The 18528-nt window shown below is 32.7% G+C and overlaps 1 protein-coding gene across 1 annotated transcript in view; it reads left to right on the forward strand.

The window, feature by feature from the left end:
• Positions 1-18528, forward strand: part of LOC145249495 (A disintegrin and metalloproteinase with thrombospondin motifs 6-like) — a 733443-nt gene that overhangs the window by 549846 nt on the left and 165069 nt on the right. The window contains exons 18-19 of the mRNA XM_080111103.1: positions 10164-10290; positions 17175-17394. Of these exons, the coding sequence (XP_079967229.1) occupies positions 10164-10290; positions 17175-17394 (347 nt within the window). The remainder of the gene's footprint in view (positions 1-10163; positions 10291-17174; positions 17395-18528) is intronic.

Here is an 18528-nt window from a genome sequence, read left to right on the forward strand (position 1 = left end):
TTATTTTACATTTTCACCCCAAACAAGGCACAGTGTCACTTAAATGTAGGGGGCTAATATCAGGGACATAAGTTGCAGGGTTACTATGTAGGGAGTTGGGCAGCAAGATGTTTGTTCACGTTGCACTTTTAGTGTAAAAAGCTTTCTTACATCTAGGGATCTCTACTATTTAGGGGTAGGACTTCGCTGTTTATCGGGGGTATTTACGTCGAGGGAGTACAAGGCAGAGGGATGCAACATTTCGTCGATGGGACAGAGGTTGAAGCTTAGATGACAGTTCAGGACCTATCAGGTTGGCAACTCTCTTTTAAACCCTGTCCATGACTAGTAGAAGATGCACCAATACTCCATACATGGGCGAATGGTGGCCTTGGTACAGGATACTTTCAGGCGTAAGTAGCTTTCTACCACGGAAGAGTAGAGCCCACCTTCCTTGCAGCAGCCCTGATAATGCTTTCGATGTCTCTGTTCCAACTCATATTATCTGTGAACGTTAAGCCGAGAAGTTAGAATGAACTACTTTCAGTTGATGTATCTTTAGCCATAGCTACAGGTGGTTGAGAAGATTTCTTTTAATTATTAAAGCAAACGAGCTTAGTCTTGGCAGCATTAAACGTTAACATCCATTTTTATTTTTACCTCATTCCACTACAGATTGGAGGTCTTTCTCTAGAGTTCTTGCGATTATCTTGGCTATGTGTTCATTCGTTTTCCCTTCATGCCTGTTATAGAGCGAAGTGTCGTCAGCAAATATGCCCATTTATGAATAGCAGGAATAATAAAGGTCTAAGGTTGACATGGTTATGATTTAAAGTAGTCAGGGAGAGAGAGAGAGAGAGAGAGAGAGAGAGAGAGAGAGAGAGAGAGATAATTAATTCATGATGTATGTTCAACGGAAAAATTTAATCTAAATCCAATGTTCCTATTTACTATCCTTCCCACAAGGGCAGAGTAAGACACAAGGTCGGTTATTGATGTTGCTGAGATTTGGAAAAAATGTTTGTGATCGGTTTTCGGCCAGAAATTTGGCTTTTACGGGGTCAAATTTCAACGATTTGACCTTCGAGAACACTTCCGCCAATTTGGGGTTTAAACACTTGAAATTTTAGATGTAGGTTCCTTGGACAAGGATCTAACTTAATAACTTGACCCAAACAATAAATGCTAAGGGGTCATAATAGGGGTCAAAATTTAAAAAAATTGACTGCGTTTTTTTTTTTTCGCTTTATTTTTTATTTATTTTTTTTTGCTCAACATGCACCACCAAACACCTGGGCAACGCCAGGCTGAAATGCTAGTATATATATATATATATATATATATATATATATATGTATATTGAGTTCAACTCTCGAAAGAGGTAGTAGTAGTAGTAGTAGTAGTAGTAGTAGTAGTAGAGAAGACTCGCGCACTCATCGAACGTAACTTGCCATCTGTAACAGAGCTTGAAGGTGCGTATGTCTACATGTTAACGCTTGTGTAGACGTGTATTGCATTACACAACCACCACATGTCTTTTAATTTTTCTTTTTACTTCTGCCTTCATTCCGATCTAAATTCCTATATGTGCATTTGCGTCTGTGACGTACTTTCATTCCATGCCCCAAAATGCTGACGGTGCTATGTAACATCAGCAACATTGAAAGAATAGACGAAAGTGCTTGGGTTGGTTGGCTGTTTTATGGCATATCTCAGAGAGAGAGAGAACATATATATATATATATATATATATATATATATATATATATATATATATATATATATATATACCGAGAGAGAAAGAGAGAATATATACATATATTTATATATAGGGAGAGAGAGAATATATATATATATATATATATATATATATATATATATATATATAGGGAGAGAGAATATATATATATATATATATATAGGGAGAGAGAATATATATATATATATATATAGGGAGAGAGAATATATATATATATATATATATATATATATATAGGGAGAGAGAATATATATATATACATATATATATATATATATATAGGGAGAGAGAATATATATATATTATATATATAGGGAGAGAGAATATATATATATATATATATATATAGGGAGAGAGAATATATATATATATTATATATATATATATAGGGAGAGAGAATATATATATATAGGGAGAGAGAATATATATATATATATATATATATATATATATATATATATATAGGGAGAGAGAGAATATATATATACACAGAGAGGGAGAATATATATATATCGAGGGAGAGAGAGCATATATATAAATATATATATATATATAAATATATATACCGAGAGAGAATATATATATATATATATATATATATATATATATATATATATATATACACGCAAGCAAAACTATCCGTCGTTGACTGGGTTCAAAAACAGCCTACAGAAAATGGATTCTGATTTATGAGAGGATGATAGGTTATGAAAAGGAAGGGTTGCAAAGAGATAGCTCCGAATTTGGGGGTATCACAACCAAAGCAAAATATGATGAAAGTAAAAATAAAATGGATAAATCCTATAATTTATTATACCATACCTGTTCACACTGAAACACTTATCACAATATTCTTTGGATCTATATTAAAAAACCTTGTTAAACTTTGTGACATATTTCCATTCTACTGAGGTCAGGTGCGAATGAACTCCACATAATTTTATTATACCATATTTCTTCAAACTGAAACATAATTATCAAATTATACTTACGCAGATAGATATGAAAAATCTTTATTAAAGTTTGTGCCTATTTCCATTCCATGGAGGCCAGGCGCGAACGCAGATCCCACAATTTTATTATATCATACCTATTTAAGTTAAAACATACTTATCAAACTATTATTATGTAAATCTATATCAAAAACACTTGTAAACGTTTTTTTTTTATTTCTAAATTTTTTATTTCCATACTTTGTGGACCAGGCGCGAACGTAGACCCCAAAATTTTAATGAACCACCGGTCCGCCAAATCAAACATACCAAATCCTGTGTCTCGATACATCTTCTATCATTATATGTAATCAGTTTTTTAAAATTATTAACCGTATAGGAGCCTATTCGCGACCACAGACACACACACACATTCAGCTATATATATTATAGATGTATCCAGAGAGACAGAATGAATATATATATATATATATATATATATATATCACAATATATATATATGTATATATATATATATCGATATATATATATCGATATATATATATCGATATATATATATGTCTCGATATATATATATATCAATATATATATATATCGATATATATATATGTATCGACATATATATCGATATATTGATATATATATATATGCATATATATCGATACATATATATATATATATCGATATATTTATATTGATATATATGCATATATATATCAATATATATATCGATATATATATATATTGATATATATATATCTATTGATATATATATATTGATATATATATATATCGATATATATATTGATATATATATATCGATATATATATATATCGATATATATATACATCGATATATATACATCGATATATATGTATCGATATATATACATCGATATGTATATGTATCGATATATATATGTATCGATATATATATATATCGATATATATGTATCGATATATAACTGTTTCGATATATAAATGTTTCGATATATATATGTATCGATATATAAATGTATCGATATATAAATGTATCGATATATATATGTATCGATATATAAATGTATCGATATATAAATGTATCGATATATATATGTATCGATATATAAATGTATCGATATATATATATATGTATCGATATATATATGTATCGATATATATATCTCGATATATATATATATATCTCGATATATATATATATATATCTCGATATATATGTATCGATATATATATATCTCAATATATATATATATGTATCGATATATATATAAATCGATATATATATATATATACGATATATCGAGATATATATATATATATCGATATATATAAATCTCAATATATATATATATCGATATAGATAAATCTCAATATATATATATATCGATATATATATAGCGATATATATATATATATTAATATATATATATCGAGATATATATATCGAGATATATATCGAGATATATATATATATATATATCGATATATATATATCATTATGTATATATCTCGATATATGTATATATATATATATATATCAATATATATATATATATATCCAGATATATATATATATATTGATATATATATTGATATATATATATCGATTTATATATATATCGATATATATCAATATATATATATATCGATATATATATATTGATATATATATATCGATTTATATATATATCGAAATATATTTATATCGTCTTATATATATATATATATCTCGATATATATATCGATATATATATATATATAGATACATATCTCGATATATATATATATATCGAGAGATATATAGGTACATATATATCGAGATATATATATATATATATCTAGACATATATAGATACATATATATCGATATATATATATATAGAGAGAGAGTGAAATACGAAAATAGGTAGATATATATATATATATATGATCTGATATATATATATCGATATATATATGTATCGATATATATATATATATACATATATCGATCCATATATATATATACATCGATATTCATATATATATCCATATATATATATCTCAATATATATATATATATATATATATATATATATCGATATATATATATATCTCAATATATATATATATATCGATTTATATATATATCTGGATATATATATATATCTCGATATATATATATGTATTTATATATATCTACATATATATATATATCAGTATATATATATCGATATATATATATCAATATATATATTTATCGATATATATATATCAATAAATATATATATATCGATATATATATATATATATCGATATATATATCTCGATATATATATATCAATATATATATATATATATATATATATCGATATATATATATATCTCGATATATATATCTCGATATATATATATATCTCGATATATATATATATATATCAATATATATATCGATATACATATATATATCTCGATATACATATATATATCTCGATATATATATATATATATCGATATATATATATATATCAATATATATATCGATATATATATATATTTCGATATATAACTATATATCAATATATATATCGATATACATATATATATATCGATATATATATATCTGTATATATATATATATATATATATCTGTCTGTATATATATATATCGATATATATTATCGATATATGTGTATATATATATATTGATATATATATATATATATATATCTTGATATATGTGTGTATATATATACATATCGATATATATATCGATATATATATCTCGATATATATATATATATCGATATATATATTTATCGATATATATATATCCCGATATATATATATATCGATATATATCCCGATATATATATATATCGATATATATCTCGATATATATATATATATATATATATATATATATATATATCTCGATATATATATATACATGTATATATCAATATATATATATATCTCGGTATATATATATCGATATGTATATATATATATCTCAATATATATATATATATATATCGATATATTTATCTCGATAAATATATATATCAATTTATATATATCGATATATATATACATGTGTCGATATATATATCTCGATATATATATATATCTCGATATATATATATATATATCTAGATATACATATATATATATATATATTTATTTATATCTCGATATATATATATCGATATATATATGAATATACATATCTAGATATATATATATATATATCAATATATATAAATATGTACCGATATATATATCGATATATATACATATAGATATATATATATATATATATATATATATCAATATATATATGTATGTATCTATATATATATATATTGATATATATATATATCGATATATATATATCTCGATATCGATATATATATATATATCGATATACATATATATCTCGATATATATATATATCGATATACATATATATCTCGATATATATATATCGATATACATATATATCTTGATATATATATAGATATATATATATATATCAATATATATATATATATATGTATATATATAAATATTTTCTCTCTCGATATCTATGTATATATATATTCTCTCTCGAGATATATATATATATATATATATCGATAGAGAGAATATGTATATATATGTATCGAGATATATATGTATATATATATATATATATATATATATATATCGAGAGAGAGAGAGAGAATATATACATATATATATATATATATATATATATATATATATATATATATATAGAGAGAGAGAGAGAGAGAGAGAGAGAGAGAGAGAGAGAGAAATACGAAAATAGGTAGATATAAAAAATCCATGACAGCTGGAAAAAATGTGTGTAAATTTTTTTGTCACATAATTTTCCTTAAAAGCAAAATGGGTTCCATATTGTGCATTAACAATATATTTTTCTTTATGCCTGGAGAGATGCCGTTCTTGTGAATATTTTCAAATTATATAAAGTGTTAAATTGTCCGAAGGGTCGCGAAATAATTGTAAGGAACAATGAAAATACATTACTTTTTGCTATCAATCCAATCTTTTTTTCTTGGCTTTGTTAAAACAATATATGAATGTTCGATTACAGAAACTGGCAATTTTGAAGCTTACGAATTAAGTATACTGGCTTATACTTTATTGGTATATGAACAATTACCGAATTCTCAATTACATAACCATAATAAAATTCGGAATATTATAAATAATATATATATATATATATATATATATATATATATATATATATATATATATATATATATATATATTTACAGGGTGACCCTCAAAAAACGGGCCCCAACTCTAATTAGGTCCCGTTTCGTAGTGTTTTGTCTGAATGAAATTAACCTTTGGTTAATAACTAGTTTATCATATTCAAAACATCACATCAACACACTAGGGTCTTTGGCCTTTTTTTACTCTGTTGACTGTAAAATGCCCAGAAAAACAATTGAATGTCCTCTGTTTTTTTTTTCGGGTCACCCTATATATATATATATATATATTCCATGAACAATGCTGCTTTCTTAGAACTGCACGCCTATGGAATTGTCTTCCGTTTTTCTGCTTTCCAGCTGACTACAATATGCTTGTCTTCAGGTCTAACATAAACAAGTTTTTGATGAGCTGTTCCATATAAGTTAACAAATTTATCGAATTATCATTACTAACGATTACTTCATTGTTCAATTGTCTACTCTACACTCTTTCATCCTTCTTCTCGAGTGGCCTCTCGACCTTAGTAAGTGGTGATGCCTTTGTAAAACAAAAAAGTAATATTCCGTATTTTATTATGTTTTATTTAGTTATGTTATATATATATGTGTGTGTGTGTGTGTGTGTGTGTGTGTGTGTGTGTGTGTATGTCAGTACGGTCTCGACCGATTTCGTTTATGCCACCCGACACGATTCTGCATAACTCCGTCAGTTCGAACCCAAACACTTCCGTTGATCCAAATGATTATTATCGGCTTTTTTTTTATATATAGCTTTTGGACGAGTTCATTTTTGCCGTATGTAGGCCCGATTTAGACATTGACATACAATTCTTGAGCGCTTCCGCGCATGCTCGTCACAGAATGAAGGTTAAATCAAATGTATTGTAAGGAAGAAAAGAGTTACCATCTTCCCACTAGATTTCGAAGTCGATTTTGTACTCTATCAGGGCAGTAAAGAGTGCTCTGTGCGGCACTTCCCCAGATGTGGCAGCAACATTCCATCATATAAATGTATCTGACATACGGGTAGAGGTTCCACACTGTCTACCAAAGATCCCCCCTGTACCATCATCGCAATGTTGCACCCGTATGCTTGTTTTACAAGTACTGCCATGGAACGTGCTCCGGCAAACTTGCTACAGTTGTGCCTTCTCAGCGTGAATTTCCCTGACAGACCCGACAAACAGCAAAATACTACCCTCTCATTGTAGAGATTGCCAGATGCTGGAACACGTTCTTTTCTAATAGCTATTTTTTTCCGAATCGCTTTCCTTTAGAATTCTCTTCCTGCTCTCTGCTTCCCCAACTATATCAACATGCAGAAATTTAAATGCAATGTAAACAATCATCTCTGCATGCACAACTCCCTCCTTAGGATACTCCTATAAATGTGACCCCTAATTCACTAGCCACTAACGTCTTAGCAGCAAGATACCTTGTTTTCATTGAATAAAAGTAAAAAAAAAAATTAAAATAAAAAAACATCGATAATTGGTACTTTTTGAAGTTGTTGAATGATCCAAGCATTTTTTTTTACAAGGGAGTCGCCACTTATGAAGACTTTGGGGCCATTCGAGGATAACGGTTAATGCATGTAAGGTCGTCAGTGCGACAACATCGTGATGGTCGATAGTGGTGAAAATTGAGTAAAATTAATCATTTAAGGAGCTTAACAAAAATTTGTTTACATTAGATGTGAAAATAGCCACGTTATAGTCAGTTGGAAAGCAGATCTGCAGTATTGTGTCCAAAAGATGGGTAGTTCTAAGAAAGAAACTTTGTTCATGGAATTTGCATTTAGATTTAGACACAAATAGAAAGTGGAGTAAATTGTTGATTGTGGTTGTAGATAGACGAATGTTTGTTGTGAATGTTTTGCAAGAGAGTCGATAGATTGAAGCTTCTGAAATATTAAAATAGGTATTCTTTTTTCTTGCGTTACTTGCGTTTTTTGCTTAATATCGGTTAAAAAAAGATTTTATGTTAAATAGATATCGTGTTAGTGTTTGGTTGGTTGTGTGTGTGTGTGTGCACGCGCACGTGCGAAAATGTTCAAAATAATGACTTTTTTTCTAACTCTAAAAAGGACGGCAACTCTTCCGTTTGAATTATCTCCCTTGCTGGTGTCGTTCTTATCTTAATAAATAGATTTAAACTTATCTTTGCTGAAGCCGTAATAATGCAAATTTAATGAAAACGCTATCAGTTGATTAATTTTTCGCGAGTTGTTTTATTTATTCATTTTTTTTTTTACTGCAAATAAAAATCACATTTTTCAAAAATAAATTAAGAACATAATTTTTTTTTCAAGATATTTTGTTCAAATAATTAATTACACCAAATGTGTAATATATTTAACAATGCCAAAAAGGAGGGGGTGAAACAGATATAAAAGACTGTTGCAAAAAAAAAAACTCCTATATTTTTAACTCAAAAAGTTGAAGAACTACAAAAACGGGTGTGGTACCATTAAAACGAGCGAAAATATTGCAAAACTAAGAAAAAAGATGAGAATAAAAGTTTGAATGATCCAAATGACCCTCGTTAGAAAAATTGTTTAAAAAAAGACGCAGCCGAAACATTGTCAATAATATAAATAACTAGCCTGAGTGCCCGGCGTTGCCCGGGTGTTTGGAGGTGCGTGTTGAGCAAAAAAAAAAAAAAAAAGTCATTGTAGGCAGACAGGCCCGAACCCGTACCGCGAAGGAGGAATAGAACTTGAAAAAAAAAAAAGGAAACATCGCGAAATCGGAAGTGGTGAAGATTTAAATTAAGGCTATTCAATTGAAAAACGGGGATGCCTTTCGAAAATATCGACGAAAAAAGCGGCTCCTCCTTGTAGAAAAGTGCTCTGTTGAGGGTGAATGAATTAATGTCTTTAGCCGATTCTTTCGGTATTTGTCGTCCGAGGGTCGAGCTTCAAAACAATACCGATCTCGTGAAAACCCGTCGCCTCTGTCGAAAGTTTTTGCGAGACATACATACATACATACATACATACATAAATACATACATACATATATACATTTAAATGGGCAGGTGAGATTTATATTATAGAGAACAATGCAGCATTTCCAAAAAATCGAAGGTCAGATATCGTTTATTTCTAGGTATTTTCTTTTTCCTGCGTTTATTTTTTAGATTGACATTTTATCGGAACCACTTGATGCTTTCATTGTGGTTATATAATAATATTTTATTCTCGTCTATTAATCATTGTGTTCCATTTGTTTCGCTCAACAGGCACGCAGAGGTCTGTGGTAATCTGCACAGAAATGGAAGCTGGAAGGGTTGACGACTCTTATTGCAATGCGACCACAAAACCTGACGACAAGCAAAGGACCTGTAATGATCACCTGTGTCCTTCCATGTAAGTAAACACTTATTGGAATCGAAGGTATGTTTGGAACCAAAAATTGGACAGGTAAACATTGAAGCTTCCAGAATTATATTGTAACGTAGCGGAGGAGAGGAGTTTGTCGGTTACGTGTATATCTCGTTACGTGTGTCTCTTTGTATCTATGTATGTAATTGTGATACGTCTGGTGTGTGTGCGTGTATGTACGCGATAAAGTTCAACATATTTTTTTTTCTGTGATCTTGGTCTTCTGGGATCGATTCTTCCCGTCATTGGTCGATGAGCTGTAAAAAGCATCTAAGACGAAAACCGATTTTCTGACAAGGATCACTTTATTTTGTATACCGACGGCATCCCAATTATAGTGTTAAAAAAGCTTCAACCAGAACTTGCTCCCATACTTACGAAACTGTTTAAGCGCTGCCTTAAGGAGAAGTGCTTTCCGACTCCCTGGAAGACCTCATCAGTTTGCCCTGTATTTAAGAATTCAGGTAATAAGTCATCTCCCTCTCAGTACAGACCAATGTCTCCTGTGTGTTATGAGTAAGTTGCTGGAATCCATATTAAATAGAGAAATAGTCAACCACCTCAGCAGAAACAACCTTCTTAGTGACACACAATATGGTTTCCGTTCTGCAAGATCTACCGCAGATGTGCTGACGGTTATATCTCACAGGATTAGTGAATCTCTTGACAAAGGCTTCCTTTCTAGGGCAATTGCTCTTGATATATCAAAGGCCTTCGACAAGGTATGGCATAAGGGTCTACTTCACAAGATTTCCAGCTACGGTATAACTGGAAATGTTTTCTCAATCATTAAATCATTTCTCTCCGATAGGCTCATAAGAATAGTGGTCGATGGACAAAAATCGGAGGCCTGCAGTATTAATGCTGGAGTCCCTCAGGGGTCAATCCTGGGCCCAACTCTCTTCCTGATCTACATCAATGACCTCCCTAAACACATACTTAAATCATTCGTTGACATCTATGCTGATGACACGATCATCTACGGCAACACATCAAAGGCTGTAAATGACAAAGCTCTCTCTGATTCTCTCTCCTCTGATCTCGAGCGCGTGGTTCAGTGGGGGAAGACGTGGCTGGTTACCTTTAATGCATCTAAAACCAAACTCCTATCCTTACAGCATCAACGCTCTGATCCCCATCTGCCATCAATTGGGATGGATGGCTCTCGTCTGGGAGAGGCCCCGTGTTTTGACAAGCTTCTGGGTTTGACCTTTACTCCTGATCTGAAATGGAACACGTACATCAATTCTGTTGCCAAGGTCGCTGGAAAGATAGTGGGATCCTTCTACCGCTCCAGAAGATATCTCACTACTGATGCAATTCTCTATCTATATAAAAGCCAAGTACGTCCAAGGATGGAATATTGCTGCCATATCTGGGCAGGAGCCACTAAAAACAGCCTATCCTGCCTTGATAGAGTACAAAATAGATTTCGTGGCTTAGTGGGGGATGCCCTTTTCTCTACCCTGCAACCTCTCTCCCACAGAAGAGACGTTGCGAGCCTATCCTTGTTTTATCGTTATTTCCATGGTAGGTGCTCGTCTGAACTCCAATCTCTGGTCTCCCCTCGCCAATCTTTCACGAAAAACACCCGTCTAGCTGAATCCACTGTGAAAAAATTCCCCCACTCTTTATCTGTGCCTAAATCAAAACGTGGATTCCATGAACAAAGCTTCTTTCTTAGAACTGCATGCCTGTGGAACTCTGTTCCGTCTGCCTGCTTCCCACCTGACTACAACTTGGATGTCTTCAAGTCCAATGTTAACAAATTCTTAATGAACCACCCCCTTAAGTAAACACTTCATCAAATCTCCACACTAACGTAATGTACTTGCAATAACCTGAGTGACTTCCGGGCCTTGATAAGTGGTGACCACTGTGTAAAAAAAAACCCAAAACCGAATGAACTGAGACACCTCTCTCATTGTTGACTCAAGCATGTTTCTTTTTCCGACTTTTTTGCACCAGACTCGACTGTGTCTCCTTCGTCCAAAATCGGAAACTAGACTAAACTTGCATACAAAAAAAAGGGTATCTTCCCCTCTTTCTCTCTCTCTCTCTCTCTCTTTTCCACATTTTCTTTTTACATGAACCGAAGGACTTATTTCAGATGCTATTGGTGACCCCGGCTACAGAGTTTGACATACGTCAACAATTTAACCCTTGAAATCTTCTTGCCCTCACCAACCTACATAGTAAAATCACAATTTTCAACATGTCGGTGTAACCCGGGATAGATTAGATATCAATATGGTACTAAGCGCCACTCTTTAAATCGTCAGAAAATGAGTTCAACAAGAATGGGATTTGAAGCTTCAATATTTTATTCAAGGCAAGCCTACATCTCGGACCCTGGTTGTCGGGGAGAGACTCGAAATCTCTCGTCTGGTTTCTCTGCTGCCCAAAACCACTCTCAGCTCATGTGGTCGTCAACCGGAAGCCTACAACCACAATTCCCGTGTCACCCCTTAATTTCCGGTGCATTCTATCCAGGTTGTTCAAGGTTGATGCCTGTCAAACCTAACCTTTTAAAAAACTTTTCTAAAACTACCTATATAGCATTTAAGCTGGGATTCCCAATACTACACTGTGCTAGGTGTAGAAGAGAGTTTGGGGAACACAGTGGTATACACAATTCGTTTACTTTATACATGGCGATTAGTACTTTATGATGGTGAGGGCCTCATATGAAATCGGTTCATCAATATCAGCTACTAGAAATAATGTGTCCCGTTTAATCACCCGTTGAGCTTGTTAGATTGTTTAAGTTTGCAAAGCAGTAAAATTTAATAAAATAAAAAGAAAGTATTGCCCTCCACCCCCACCCCGAGAACTGTTATCCATCCCTTTTTGTTGAATGTTTTTTGCAAATTTTATATGTCCGTTTTTAAACTGTATCTGTTAATATATCGACACGTACAAACACGAGAACGCTAGACGATCATAGAAAGACTCATAAATATATACACGTTATGCACGTTCAATAAACATGTAAACAAATGAACGTTTATATATACAAGTAAACTGTTATATACACCCATTATATATACCTAGTAATAGTGTCACAAATAAAGTACTCACTTCCAATTTGTAATGAGCTAGCACGGAAGTAGTAAAATACAGAAAACTGTCATGAGAATGCTCATGTTAGTGCTCAGTCTTGTCTAACTGGAGATTGTAAAACATTAAAAAAAATGTGTATATAGATTTATATGTATAGGATTCATTTCTAAGCTAATTAACTGATTATCATTAATTTTTAAACACATATACTAGGGGTAAGGATGCGTAATGTGGACTATATTTAATTGAATTTAGTTTTATGCAGAGGGAACAAAGAGGAGTTGAAGCCTTTTGGGAAAATTCAGATAACTCCGATTTTTAAGAAATTTTAACAGGCACTGTTGTTGGATGTTGACAATTTCATGCAAAAACTATGCCAACTTAATGTCATTATTTCCTCTACTGGGGATATGCAAGCGACTGGAGACTGCTTGTGAATTGGATATTCTCATGAACCTTCATACGAAGTCATTTTAGCATGGTACGATATAGGTGTTTCTATTATTATATACAAGGAACTTTGTCTTAATGTGAGTGTGTGAGTTGATTCCCTATGGACTCGAAAACGGCTGGGTTGATTTCTATGCAATTTCACACGAAGGTACTTTATGTGCCTGGCAATGTTCTTTGATAGGTTTTGTATCGGAATGTCTTCTAATTTGTCGTGAGCCAGCATGGAAGTAGTAAAGCTCATAAAACTGTCATGATAATACTAATGTCAGTACGCAATCTGGTCTAACTAAAGATAGCAAAACGTAAAATACAATATTATGTTTCCACATGAAATGATACTTAGGGGATTGATATGCTGTTTAACAAACCAGACATGTAAATTCATTTGAAAACTTATCATTTTTACCACAACTGCAAAGAACTTTCCTTTATCCTTAACTTGCCCTACATCAGACAGAAACTCACACACACTAAGGGACTGCTTCTCTTCAAATTACACCGTTGTTGTCTTCAAATCTCTTGTCAAAAATGCTTGCCATAAACCGTCCTTATAGGAAATCAGATTTTGTTCATTCCAGTAATCTTTAATACTCTCATAATATTCTTCATCAACTGACAATCGATCTCTTGAAATATTTCTCCCTCTTTATGTCTCCTTCGTAAAATCGCTGTTAGAGTATGGTGTTCAAGCCTATGCTCCATATCTAATATGTGATATCTAGTGTCTGGAGTGACTTCAAAGTCTGGCTACTCAAATGTCTATCAGATGTACCCTATGAAAATCGACTTCAGAGGCTTAACCTTTTTCTTCCTTCAGCACCAACGATTACGCAGTGATCTCATTCTGACCTGCAATCTCTTCATATACCAATCTAGGAAGAATGGTTTACTCAGAAACAACCACGTCCTCTACCTCTATAATCATTAATTCACCTTTTCTGTCCTCAGTCAGTGGAGGAGAAATCCTTCATGACAGAGACAATTTTTATTTTTGCTCCTATTCAGATTCCTATCCAGATATTTATATTTTTGAGGAGCTGGATTTGCCCAACATGAAAAACCGACCTTGTGTCTAACTCTGCCCTCGTAGAGAGACAAGTAAATAAGAATCATTATGTACCAGTTAGAGAGAGTGAGTCATGTTCTTCAAGAATCATGTGACCATAAGATAAGGAAGAAAAAGACTTGAGGTTGGTGGGGGGGGGGGCTTACAATCTCCTTCAGGACTTATTATTTACTTCTGTACAAGAAAGATGTCTAGAAACTCTTTCGCCACCTACTTTGATTGAACCAAAGGAAAGCCGCTTTCTTAATCAAGACCTTGAATTAGACTTCAAAGGGAGATAATGAATGCACCAACAACGCAACAATTCAAGGTGAATTTGGACAGGTGCTCAACTACAATGAATTATTCTGTATTAATACCAACCACTCTTTTCAGTTGAAACATGCTGGTTTCAATTTTGTCAAGTAAATTGAATATCCATCCTATTAACCCTTATCCTCGAATTGATTTTAGCCTTTATAATTCATTAATAAAAATCAGTTAAACTTGTGCAAAAATTTTCATTTGAAGTTTATCGCAGATGATTTGAGCTTGAAGTTAATCTCATCAAGATAGTCGAATACGAATATCATATATTCCAGCTTCATCTTCCATCCACAACTTTTTTGCATTAAAGACGCCAAAATAATTAAACTTAATTGCCCAATACTTGGATATATATTCATGATAAACGGTATCTGTTGCATAAGCATTTTTGATTAGAAAGCTATTCCGTTTCTTCTACATTTAATATGCAGCAAGGAAAATAAGGTGGGGGGGGAATAAAGAAATTAGCTAATCTTTAATCTGGGATTAGGAAGCACATTGTTATCACGACTTTTATACCAGCTATGGACAAATAAATCGACTTCCTTGTGGATGCCTTGGGAAAGACAAAGGCTAACGGAATTAATCCCAACAAAAAATCCAATTTGGAGTTCCGAAAGGCAGAAGGTGAAGCACTGCAACACCTTTCTGGTAATTCCTGCAGCTGCACTACCTCTGATCATATTGGCTTGTCTTTTCATCAGATTTTGTCTTTAGTAATGAGAGGGGGGACGTAGGTAACGGAGCAAACATAGGATTACTTATCACGCACACAGGCTTGCATCCGGAGAGCCAATTTCAACTTCGAACAGCAGAATACCATTGTCTTATTAGACAGAAATCTTGCCATCTATACAAAGGGGGGGGGGGAATTAAAAATATACTTTAATGAAGAATACATACTACAAGTAACAGTGGTGGTGGTGAGGGGGGTGCCAAAATACAAATCAAAAATGAAAGAAACATGTAAAAATACTGTTATGGTCTGATGTGTTCTGCCCTATTTTATAATAATACAAACTCCTCCACACGTTCGAGGAGACTTTGATGAAGAATGAGCAGGCGCTCTGCAACATTATTGACATCAAACTGTAAGATACCTGAAACTTAGATATGTGCTAAGAACTTATCAATGCAAGGAGTTTTCTCAAGATAAGAGCTATTCATTTCAACTAGGACAAACAAGGAACTAAGCGTGGGTATTTTATTATTATATTTTTTTACTATGGGGTTATCGCTTATAAAAGCCTAAAAGCCATTCGAGGTTAAGAGTTAGTGAGTGTCAGGTGGCCAGTAAGACAACACTGTGGTGATCAGTAATAGCGGAACTTTAATCGGATTTGATTATTTAAGAGGACAACTCAACAAGAAATTGTTTACATTAGACTTGAAAACGATCATGTTATAGTCAGCTGGGAAGCAGATCTAAGATATTGTGTTCCACACACACACATAGTTTTAGGAAAGAAACTTTGTTCATGGAACTTGTGTTTAGTTTTACACACAGATAGAGAATAAAAGAAATTGTTGACAGTTGTTGTAACTAGACGCGTGTTTGTTGTAAATATTTTGCAGGGGGGTGGGTGGGCATAGATTGAAGCTCCTATACTGTACCAAAGCGGCACTCACCCTAGATGAGTAAAACTAGCTTCCTCCAAAGAAGGAAGTTACATGGGAGTATGAGATTCACAAGCGCTCCCCAGTCACATGAATATCCCTATGAGAGGAGATGTTTTTACTGCTCTTGCAGGGAGGTGCCGACGTCCTCCTATAGTGCCTGGTATTCTCAAATAGTCACCCATCTGGTACTGACCAGGTTCAATATTGCTTAACATGCTTATGCATAGATTGAAGCTCAGTCGTGCACCTGCCATGACGATAACAATAAAGTAGATATACACTCGCAATGTCTTTTTTGTAGGAAAGATGGAGGTAAGACATGAATAAACTTTTGTCTTAGTTGGTGTTGCCTTATTTTCAGGTGGTGGAAAGGACGTTGGCAACATTGCTCTGTGACGTGCGGTTCTGGAATCCAGAGAAGAACGGTGATGTGTGTTAGGAGCCTCGGGGACGAAGAGCAGATTGCCTTGGATGAGTCAGCCTGTGCAAATTTAAAACGGCCAGTCAATGAGAAGACGTGCCATCAAACGGACGTACTTTGTCCCAAGATCAGTCGATGGATCAGCAGCCCTTGGGATGATGTACGTAATTTGAAGAATTTCTCTTTTTTTTTTTTTTTCCATTGCTTTTAAAATGTATTCTTCTACTAGCAGGCGGCATGGCATTGCCCAATCATGAGATACGCTTAAATATGATATTTTAATTCATACAGATTACATATTTATTATTATAGAATCAGCTCTTTATCGATTATTATATTGTACCTAATATATAGTAGTGATATCAAAAGTAAAAAAAAAAATATATGTGACTTTGGTGCCATCAGCTAGAATCGAAACTAAAACATACAACTCTCCAGCCTCATTTCTTAGCCCATAAGCCACGTGCATACTCATACTAATAGTCCAAAAATAACGTAGTTTAACTTATGAATGTAGGCTTGTACATGTAAGCATGTGTAATCGACTACACCTGCCAAGGTCAACTGTTTTGTTTTCAATTTTAACTCTATAGTCACAATTTTTGCTGATTAAAACCCAAATCGAAAGTGTGCTACAGGTCCAAATACCCTATATATCAACTTTCAAGTAGTCCAACGGGTTCAGGTCGGAGGAGGAAGAGGAGGGTCAGTGAGAAAAGGGTACAAAGTCGTAGCACTCCTTCTGAAGCCATCCGATTGCACCAGGGGATCACCACATACTTCAGCACATCCAGATACACTTTCAAGCCGACTCTGAAGATGTGAGGTGGCAGGATGTGGCCCTCACTTAAAACCACACCAAAGACCATAACTGTTGCCGGAAACTTTGTTTTCATCACCCTGGGCATGTTCCTGTTATTCGTAACGATCCAAGGAGTTATTTTAAGGGTGCTGGCAATGGTCTTATTGTCATACCTTTGATCGGTAGAGAACATGTACAGCGACACATCTCCACTCTTGCTTGTTGAACATTGTGTTACTTTTACACATGATAGAAAGCTCCTATCTTTCTTGGGATTTGTATACAACCAGCCAACAAGTAAATGGTCCGCAACAAAAAAAGAAAACCGGTTTTCATTAAATGGAAATGGAATCATGTCGTCTTTTCTCATTCCACCCTGTGTGTATATATGTTTGATTATAAAGAATATCTATTTACTATTATGTAAAAGGAACTTTGTGTGTGAGTTCATTCCATATGGACTTCAAAACAGCTGGGCCGATTTTTATGAAA

This window comes from Euprymna scolopes, chromosome 28, assembly GCF_053919585.1.
Source record: "Euprymna scolopes isolate OS-2025 chromosome 28, ASM5391958v1, whole genome shotgun sequence".
NCBI lineage: Eukaryota > Metazoa > Mollusca > Cephalopoda > Sepiida > Sepiolidae > Euprymna > Euprymna scolopes.